We start from the raw sequence: 10,829 nt of genomic DNA, 5'->3' as shown, positions 1-10,829 counted from the left end.
TTTTTGAGACAGGGTTTCACTATGCAGTTCAGGCTGGCCTTGAGCTCACTTTGTAGCCCGGGCTGGCCTCGAACTCGCAGCAATCCTTCTGCTCAGCCTCCTGAGAGCTGGGATTACAGGCATGCGCCACCACTCCCGGGTGCTATATTTTGATTTTCTTATATAAGAGAAATCCTGTGATATTTAAGATTGTATGTCTGATTTATTTCACTTGACATGATGGTTTCAAGGTGAATCCATTTTTTTATTTTAAAGAGAAACAAACACAAAATTTCAAAACAAGATAATAGGAGGGTAACAATGGTTAATACATTGCATATTGTTATCTTTAAATTAATTACTCAGAGTGCAAGATATGAGCATTTAATTGCCCAAACAATATTAACACAAACCTTTCTTTTCAATGAACTAAGAGAAATTAGTAGTATAGCCATCTTAACTTTTTTTGCTTTTTCCTTCCTTCTTTTCTCCATTCCCGCATTCTACTTTCTCTTTCCTTTTGAAATTTTTTCCCATTTTACAATATCTATTGTGCATTTTGGATCTTATTTACTCTTTCAGTTTCTCACACTAGGGAGACAATATGATGTTTGCACATGTGCATCTGGTTTATTTCACTTATGAGTATGGTCTAGAGTTGCATTTGTTTACCTATAAAAATCTTCAGTTTATCCTTCTTTATGGCTGAGTAGTATTCTATTGTATAAAAACACCACATCTGTTTTATCCATTCCTTGGTTAGTGGACATTTGGGTTGTTTCTACAATTTAGCTATTACAGATTGTGCTGCTCTAAACATATATACATATATTGCTGTGGTATGATGTTTTTAATTCTTCTGGGAAGATACCCAGAAGGGGAATAGCTGGGGTTGGATGGGACCTCTAATCCTAGTTTTTTGAGGAATCTCCACACTTATTTCTACAGTGGTTGTACCAGTCTATACTCAGTGGAGAAGAGTTCCTTTTTCCTCACAGCCCTGCCAACATTTGTTATTGGCTGATTTCTTCATAATGGGCATCTTTTCTGGGATGAAATGGAATCTCAGTGTGGTTTTAATTTGCATCTCTTGAATGACCAGTGATGTTGAACAATTTTTCACATATTTACTTGCTGTTTGTATTTCTTCATCTGAGAAGTGTGTATTAATCTCAGATGCCCATTCTTGGATTGGATCTTTAAATTTGGAAGGTCTGAATTTTTTTTTAGTTCTTTACAGTAATCCTTTGTCTGAGGAACAGCTGGCAAACATTTTTTCTCATATCACTGGTTGTCTCTTCCCTCTGTTGGTACTTTCTCTTGCTGTGCAAAAGCTTTTTAATAAGATGAGATCCCAGTTGTTGATTCTTTATGATAGTTCCTGTGCAATCAAGGTTTTATTCATAAAATCTTTGCCTACACCAATATCTTCAAGAGATTTACCTATTCTATCTTCCAACAGATTTAATGTTTCTGTTTTAATATTTAAATATTTGATCCATTTCAAATTTAGTTTAGTGCATGGTGAAAGATATGGGTCCAATTTTAATCTTCAGCATGTACAGAGCAAATTTATTAAAGAGGCTGTTGTTGGGAGCCACTGGAGCTGGTTCTTGGTCAAGCAGTCAAACTACCTCAGTATTGAAAAAGGCATCCTGCGGGACAATTACAGTTGTTAGTTGCTAGGCAACATTACCCCCCCCATGATACTAACTTTGCAAGTGTATAAAATAAATGCCCCTACAGCTGAAGTCAGTCCTTATGCTTATCAGGCAAGAGGTAACCCAACCTGACCCTGGCTATTGTCTCTTGTCTTTATATTCTAAATCCTCTGGCTGTTTTCTCCCAGAGACCACAGAGAGACCACCGACTCCCACAGGCTATCTTTCTTCCAGCGAATGTGTTTGGCACCTTTGTTAAAGATAAGGTGGCTGAGTATGTCTGGAGTTGTTTCTGCATCTTCTAATCTGTTCCATTGATCTTCAGGTCTGTTCTTCAGTGTGGTCAGTACCACACTGTTTTTATTACAATAGCTTTATAGTACAATTTCAAGTCAAGGATTATGATGCTCCCTTCCCTGCCTTTGTTGCCCAGAATTGCCTTTGCAATTCTAGGTCTCTTGTGGTTCCAAATGAATTTTAGGGTTGTTTTTTTTTCTAATTCTTTGAGATATGCTGTTGGAATTTTGATCAAAGTTGCATTAAATCTGTGTAACAGTTTTGGAAGTATGGCCATTTTCACTATATTGGTTCTTCCTACCCAAGAACAAGAGATATCTTTCTATTTTCTGATATCTTCTTCAATCTCCTTTTTCAGAGTACTATAATTTTCAATGTTGAAGTCTTTTACATTCTTCATTAGATTGATTCCTATGTATTTCTTTTTTTTGGATGCTATTGTGAAAGGTGTTGTTTCCCTAATTTCTCTCTCAGTGAGTTTGTTATTTGTGTACAGAAAGGCTATTGATTTTTGAGTGTTGACTTTGTATCCTTCTATGCTACTGGATTTGTTTATTAAATCTAGCAGTTTTTTAGTAGAGTTTTTGTGGTCTTCTATGTGGAGTATCAGGTCATCTGCAAATGATGATAATTTAACTTCTTCCTTTCCTGTCATTATTCCTTTTATTTCTTTCTCTTGTCTAAGTGTTCTGGCTAATGTTTCCAGGACTATGCTGAATAAGAGTGGAGACAGTGGACGTTCTTGTCTTATTCCTGATTTTAGAGAGAAAGCTTTCAGATTTTGTCCATTTAGTATGATGTTGGCTGTTGGTTTCTCATAGATGGCCTTTATCAGACTGAGATAAAGACCATAAATTCCAATTTAAGGTGAATCGTTTTAAAGGGAGATATGAGCCCATTTCCAAGTTAGGTCACATGTATTTGCATTTCTCCTCATTTTATCCTAGACCCTTCTACCCTGCAAAATGATGTGTTCGGATTCCCTAATTTTCAAGTATTCCTTGTTCCCCTATGTTTGAGAAAGCAATCAAATATTGAAGAATTGTCTTTGGTTTTTTCTTTATTCCTTTTCTTCAGGTTATTGAGATTGAATCTGCACAAGTAGAAGCAAAAAGAAAGTTTGTGAAATTAGATGAGGAGATAGCCAGTGGGAAGGCTGAAGAAGCCCAGGCTCTGAAAAACGAGTGTGAGAGTGACTTAGCTGAGGCAATCCCAGCCTTGGAAGCAGCTCTGTCTGCCCTGGATACACTTAAGGCAAGTGACTGCCTTGGGTTTCATCCACAAAGTAAAACTGTGTATTGGTCTTTGATTAGTTAAGGTGTGGCACTATTTCGGTGGGTGGTGCTATGTTGTTTTTATCTAGTTATTTGAAACTTGCTTCTTCAGTTTTTTGATACACTGTTATATTTATATTTTTACTTTTCATATATTATTTATAATTTCCAATCACAATATTCCAGTGGAAATGGAATGAATAAGAAGAAGCCAAGGTGAAGCTAAAGTGGTTCTACACATGGACCAGGAGACATGTTAAAAATAGTGTGGTTATATGCGGGCCTGTATTCAACCCCTTGCACCAAGGAAAGAAAGAGAGAGAAAGGGAGGAAGGGAGAAAGAGAGTGAGGGGGAGGGAGGCAGGAAGACAGGGACGAAAGAATGGGAGAGGGAGGAAAGGGAGAAAAAGAAAGGAAAAGAAAAACAAGGAGAGTGTGTAGAGCCTCTCTCCAGCCTGTGGACACGTGTGCACAGAAGAATTTAAGTCATTTCCAGAGTCACTATGATGGGTACCTGTGTGTGCCGTGCTGTTAATGTGACTTACACATAGTGTTTAGGCGAGACCAGAACAATCTTACAAAACACAGCAGGAGAGATAGCACCTGTTGATAGCAATACCTAGAATAATATGGTGGTTCAGGATATTCAGATACTTTTTTTTCTAATCAATACCATAATTTTCATGTAAGAGACCTGACAAGACTGTGAACTCAATATGTGGGTAATCTAGCATCTCACAGGTTAAAACTCTGTCAGAATTTCTGTTATATCAGCCCTGTAGTGGATATGATGAGAGATTATTTTAGAGCATTTTAGAAATGTCCTAGTGTTCTCACCATGTGATGAACCAGGAATTTAAAACCCTGAACTCATTATTTTCTTTTTTTTTATGTTCTCTTCCACATTTAAAGGCCATGAGCTACCCCACAATCTTTCCTTATTCTGCCCTTAGAAGTTTTATCAGCAACCACACAATTTGACAATGTCTTATTTTTAACAACCATTCCAATCTAGGCAACCAAGATCATTAATTTAACAAACTATTTTACCACTATGTTCCATGAACTTTCAGCACTCCTGCTTCTGATACAGGCTCCTTGACGCCTTCAAATCCCACGAGTTCAGATCATTAATCTTAGGTTCCCCTTTCAATCTGAGCCTGTTTCTTGTACCCTTCCTGGTATGCCATAGTGTATTGCACAGTTAGGGCTCAGTTGCAGAAAATCGAGTTATTCTATTTAATATAAGCAGATAAAAAATTTTAACAAGAACAGATCCTAGACTGAGTCATTAGAAATGATTCAAAAGCCAAATTGTGCAAATAATTAATCAGCGGAGCTGTCCCTCTGAGAAGGCAGCCCTCAGACCCACACCACCTCCACTATAATCACAGCAGCAAAATGGATGCCTCACACCCTACCACTTCCCCATTTACTGTCTGAATTCTAGTGTCCCGCGAGTGATCTGACAGTGAAACCTAATTCTCACCCAGAACTTTAGTTGCATGGAAACAAGACACATAGTTGTTAGCTTTCAGCATTTGTGCCATTGAAGGAATGTCAGGATACTGGAGTGGTTAATAAGTGAGTCTATAGTATCTGCCATAACAATATAGACCTTTTTAGAAATTAATGTTGGAATCTGGACCTACTTCTTCCATTTTTGTCAATAAAACTAACTAACATGAGGAAATATACAATTAAGTTTTTGTTTAAATTAGGGTTCTTAACCTAAATTCTATGGATAGGCTTGATATATACTTTGTATATGTGCAAAAATACATTTTCTAGAGAATTCATAGCTGTCATGATGTCCTCATAAGGATCTGTGAGCCCCCAAACATTTGTGAACCGTTAGTATTGACCTATGCTAAATTCTCTTTTGCTAATTCTTTCATAACCATGCAAGGCAAAAAAAAAAAAAAAAAAAAAAAAAAAAAAATCACAATTCTAAATTAAAGTGGATGATTTTTCATTCCAGAACATTACTTTTTAAACTCTCATTAGTCAGAGATAAACTATTCTGAACATGTCTTGTTTTCTTTTGCCTTAGCCAGCTGATATTACAATTGTGAAATCAATGAAGAATCCTCCATCTGGTGTTAAGCTAGTTATGGCTGCTATTTGTGTCATGAAAGATATAAAACCAGAAAAAATTTTAGATCCTGCAGGAACTGGGGCAAAGGTAATAATTGGACATGATTTAAATCATATTAATTGAATATACAGAACTTCTACGCAGCAACTATTATCAAATTAAATTCCAACAGTACCCAATCCGGAGAAGAAATAGCTTTCAAGAACTGAAAGGATTCAGCACTATCCGTGGAAAACATGTATTCTAGGGAGTATAGTGTTGGAAAAATGTGGTTCCAGTTTCTTCTATCTCCTTTTCTGTTTATGCAGGGCTCCAGTTATCAGTGGACTGGAATAAACAAACAATGAGATAACTGTACTTTTGCAGCAAAGACTCTTGAACATATGATTTTATATGTGTGTGTGTGTGTGTGTGTGTGTGTGTGTGTGTGTGTGTGATCTTTCTGAGCATTCAGAAAATCCTGCTGAGTTAAGTAAGCAGTACAGTGGTACCTCGGTTTACAAACTTAATTTATGATTAATTTATAATTGTGTTTTATGATTTGGGGGAAGATGGCTGCATTTGTCTTTGTGTGGGGAAGGTGGTCGTGGTGGTATTTATCACCCAGTGTGGTTTGAGAACAGAAGCAAAGTTGTGCCAAATGCTTTTGTTTGTGAACCAAATTGTTTACAGACAGATGTATTCCTGAACCAAGGTATTGTGTATAGGGAAATTGTTAAAAGCACATGTTCTGGGGCCAGAATGTCTGTATTCAGAAATCCTGACCCTTAAAGCAGCATGACGTTGGACACTGTGCTTATTCTGTAAAAAGAAGATAAACATAGTACCCACCTGATAGGATTAGGGCAGTTAATACATATAGCAATACCTCGGTTCACAAATGCTGCTGTTCGCCAAGAGTTCAGCTGGTGTACTGAAGTGTTCCACAAAATTTTGCTTCCATTAGCGAACCCCACATCAGGTGAGTAACAGCTGCAGCCATTTTCCCCAGAATCGTGGAACAAATTAAACTCATGAACCAAAGTACCATGTATAAAACTCTTTTGTATAAAGCCTCATAAAGAGTAAACTCACAGTAAAGGTTAGCTGTTACTACAATTATTATTCAAGTGTAGATCCCTTAAATAGAAAGCATAACATCCATCTTAAACTAAATTTAGACATATTTTCTTTTCAGGGCTTTATTATTCCTGAGTTTGAATTCCTGATTAGAAAACTGGGATTGTTTGTTTGCTTCTTCTCTCCTTCTCTTCCTTTCTTTGCCATCTTATCCTTCACTGGGATAATAAAAAAAGTGTGTTCTCATCATTATTCTCATTTACATGAGTATATCTACATAGGTGAGGAGTTTGTAAGAAAAATGCTTGCTAATTTTCTGATCCGAAAGAAGCAAAAGCTAAAGGAAAAGTTGAAGTCAGAAAAATTATTTTCTTTTATGAAGTTGTGATGGTGACCATGCTAGCTGCTTTTCTTGTTGTCATAAGAAATAATCATAATTTCCTTTCCATGTTTAATAAAAATTCAGTCTGTAAATTCATGTCCATATTTAAAATATTTCATATATTTAACATGTTCTAAGGAGAGGAGTCTTAGTTTTTAAGGAGATATAAGTTGATATTTTTAAAGTATATCAATTTTTTTTGGAGAATATCTTAAAGGTTTAGAAGAATTGTACACTGAACATTTAAATTTATACATATAATACATTTCCATAAATTTTATTTATAGGTATTTGATTACTGGGGACCTAGCAAAAAACTCCTGGGAGATATGAATTTCTTAAGAGATTTGAAAGACTATGACAAGGACAATATTCCAGTAAGTGACATTAGATTTTTTTCTCTAAGTGTGACTCTGACAACATGTATAAGATCTTTAAAATTATGTAATGTTTTCAAAAACATTGGGTTATAGTCCTTTTTTGGATTAGGGAAATAATAAAAGATATTATAGTTCTTAAGCCATTATGCCAAAGATTGAGTTTTTTAAAAATTTTTGCATGAAATTCATATGTTACCTAGAAAAAGTCAAGGAATAAAAATTTGAAGTGAAAAAATGTTATTGTGTTCCACTGTTATGGGCATTTTGAAACTGAAACACTAAGCATTGAAGGGTGAATGATGATATTTGAATTCCCACAAGGCATAGAACTACTCTTTCAGTGATTAGAAAGTTATTTAATAAATTAATGTTTTAGCATAGTATTGACTTGAAAGAGGTCTCTAATGTCTTCTTATAATAAACAGTTTGCTAAGAACTCTTAATCACACATTTACATAAGAATCTTTTCTATTGTTATTTATTAATGTTTAATTGCTTATGTCATTTGTTCTCTCAATGCACAAAAGTCTTTCAGTATTTTTGGAAGAAACAGCTTGCCTCAATATTTATAATAAATTTGTATATTTTCTAACAAATATTACTTGTATTTTTTCTATACTTACGTTTATTTTCAATTATCTCAAAATATTGATTTTGGCAATTTTTGTTTTTTGATCTGTTTTTTTGAGACAGGGTCTCACTATGTAGTTGAGACTGGCCTTGAACTCATGACCATCCTTCTGCCTCAGCCTCCCAAGTGCTGGGATTACAGGTGTACACCACCTTCCCCGGCTTGATTTTGGTTTTTAAAGACAGCATAACTTTTTATTCAGAAGTTTGTGATGTACATTGAAATTTTAAAATCTGAATCTTTGTTGTATAGGTGGCTGTTATGCAGAAGATTCGTGGTGAATACTTGACAAACCCTGAATTTGATCCCCCAAAGGTTGCTAAAGCCTCCTCTGCAGCGGAGGGTCTGTGTAAGTGGATCATGGCTATGGAAGTGTATGACAGAGTTGCAAAGGTATTTTGAGATGCACCCATTTCCTACTAAAATATTCTCAGATGTAAAAACCTACCATAAATACATTTACAGGTTAGGAAGTTTCTCAAGGTGATTCCAGGGAGAATTTTTTCTGCTGTAGCAAAATTATCAGATGTTGATTGTGTACTTAGCAGATGAAGAAAATACAATTTGGTTGGGACTGATGACAGACACAATCGACGGAATTGTCCAGACCAACCTAGGGACCTCAGGCAAATGAGAACTAAGGTTTGATCCCAGAGAGCAGAAATTTTAAAATCCAAAACATAAAGGCAAAGCAGCAGTTTAAAAAGTTGATTCAGCTTTTTAGATTCTGTATATGAGTGGGATCAAGTGTTCTTTGTCTTTCTGGGCCTGGCTTATCTCGCTGTGACATCCTCTAGGTCTTCTGGGTGCTGAAAGTGACAAGATGTCATTCTTTTTATGGCTGAATAATGATGAGTTGGGTATAGTACCACATTTTTTATAACTCCAGTCATCTGTTAATAGATACTTAGGTTGATTCTATCTTGGTGGGAGTACTGTTATCTTTTTGACATACTGATTTAATTTCCTTTGGGTATATAAGATGGTTACTTGGGTGTTTAAGGGGAGAAGGGCATCTCACCCCACAAAGAATAGGCATTATCAAGAAATCAACCAATGACAAATGCTGGCAAGCCTGTGGGGAAAATGGAGCTCTTCTCCACTGTTGATGAGAGTGTAGACTGGTGCAACTACTGTTTAAATCAGTATGGAGATTCCTCAAACCAGGCCTAGAGGCTCCATTGGGTCCAGCCATATACCTTCTGGGTATCTTCCCAAAAGAATTAAAAGCATCACACTTCAAGAATATATGCACACCCACGTTTATAGCACCACAGTTTGTAATAGCCAAATCTTGGAAACAAGCTAAGTGCTCATCAGCTGGTGAATAGATAAAGAATATGTGGGTTTTATATACAATGGAGTACTACTCTGTCATAAAAAAGGATAACCATGAGACATTTCTAGGAAAATGGATGCACCTTGAGACCATATTCTTAAGTGAAATAAACTGGACACATGTATGTAAATACCACATTTTTTTCCTCTGGTGTGAGAAACTGAAAGTGTGAATAAGGACCAAAATGTATAATAGGTGTTGTGAAATAGAAAGAAAATGTTCAAATGGGGAGGGGAACAAAGGAGAGTGGAAGGAGAAAGGAAAGAAGGGAAAAGTAAAAAAAAATGAGAAAAGAAGGAAAACATGGAAACAAAGCTTTTGTAAATGGTGGGGAAGAGGGGTTCAACGGCAGGATAGGTGAATGGGGAAAAAAACCAAGTTATATCATGTACAAGTACAAATTCTCTATGATGAATGTGATTGTTATGTATATCTAAAATGTACCAATAAAATTTAATTGAAAAAAGGGAGAAGGGGATGGGAAGAAGTTGGTCAAAGTACTGTACATGTAATTACAATTAGAAAGGAGAAATTTTTTAAATGTCCAGAGCAGACAAATATATAGACAGAAAGTAGATAAGTGATTGCCTGAGGCCAGGAGATTAGGGAGTGTGGGTGGGGGAGGGGTAGAAATACTGTATGGTAAAGCATTGGTTCACGTACTCTGCACTGAGTGACAAACACAGCCGTGGCCATGTCCCCAAGAATCATGGAACAATGAGTTCATAAACCAAGGTGCCACTGTAACTAATAACAGTTATAAAATTTCTCTTTTGGGTAATAAAATGTTCTAAAATTGATAGTGGTGATTTTTGCACAACTCTGAACATACTTAGAACCATTGGAGTGTACACTTCAAATGATGAGTTATATAATACCTGAATGAGAGCTCAGTCAAGTGTTTAAAAAGTTTGATTCAAAAGATTAAAAGTGAGAAGATCAGACGGAGAAAAAGCAGCTGCTTTTGCTGCAGCACTAAGAGAAGCAGACCCTAAGTCTGATTCTCAGGGCCCCAGGAAGAACTCGACGACTGCATTCATCTGCTACCACTGTTAAAAGCCAGGCCACCTCAAGAGGAACTGCCCTAAGAAGCCCACTGGGCCATGCCCTGAATATAGAGGTGACCACTGGAGATCGGTCTGCCCTCTGAAGCGGAGGCCCCAGAGCTCAGACCCATCCTACCAGTTAATCTAACAGGAATGAGGGGGCCCGGGGCATACTCTGCCTTCTCCCTCTGGCCAGACTGTCATCTCCATGGAGGAGCCCCCGGTAATCATGACTATAGAGGAAAAAGAAAACAGCCTGTTGCTAGACGCAGGTGCAAGTCTCTTCGTCCTTCTTTTCAATCCTGGCCTTCCAGCCATCACACCTCAGTGAAAGGAGTCACTGCTGAGGAGGCAATATGCTATTTTTCACAACCTTCAGACTGTAACTACTTGTTAGATCTTTCTTGTGTATCTCCATCTTCCTGAGAAACCACTTGGAAGATACCACCATGTATTACAGCAGCCATTGATATTTTCTTACCAATCTGTCCATAACTCTGTAATGTTTGTATTGTTCCTATGCTATTTTGTAAATGGATGTATGTTTATTACTATGTGTTTCCTACAACAAGGATTGAGAATAGTCAATGAATATTCAATTGGTCACTCATGTATAGCTCTATTTGTTTTCTCTATAAACCACTTTGAAGATACCAAAGTATAGTAAAACAACCATTGATAAT

The 10,829-nt window shown here is 36.6% G+C and overlaps 1 protein-coding gene across 4 annotated transcripts in view; it reads left to right on the top strand.

Moving 5' to 3' along the window:
* The window catches only part of Dnah12 (dynein, axonemal, heavy chain 12), a 233,858-nt gene that overhangs the window by 154,941 nt on the left and 68,088 nt on the right, over positions 1-10,829 (top strand). For all 4 annotated transcript variants that reach the window (XM_013515596.1, XM_013515597.1, XM_013515598.1 and 1 more), the window contains exons 49-52: positions 3,015-3,191; positions 5,265-5,396; positions 7,038-7,127; positions 8,014-8,154. In XM_013515596.1, the coding sequence (XP_013371050.1) occupies positions 3,015-3,191; positions 5,265-5,396; positions 7,038-7,127; positions 8,014-8,154 (540 nt within the window). The remainder of the gene's footprint in view (positions 1-3,014; positions 3,192-5,264; positions 5,397-7,037; positions 7,128-8,013; positions 8,155-10,829) is intronic.

Source organism: Chinchilla lanigera, unplaced genomic scaffold (assembly GCF_000276665.1).
Source record: "Chinchilla lanigera isolate Chin_1 unplaced genomic scaffold, ChiLan1.0 scaffold00029, whole genome shotgun sequence".
In the NCBI taxonomy this organism is placed as follows: Eukaryota; Metazoa; Chordata; class Mammalia; order Rodentia; family Chinchillidae; genus Chinchilla; species Chinchilla lanigera.
The sequence above is the reverse complement of the archived record's forward strand: the minus strand, read 5'-3'. Positions and strand labels throughout refer to the sequence as shown.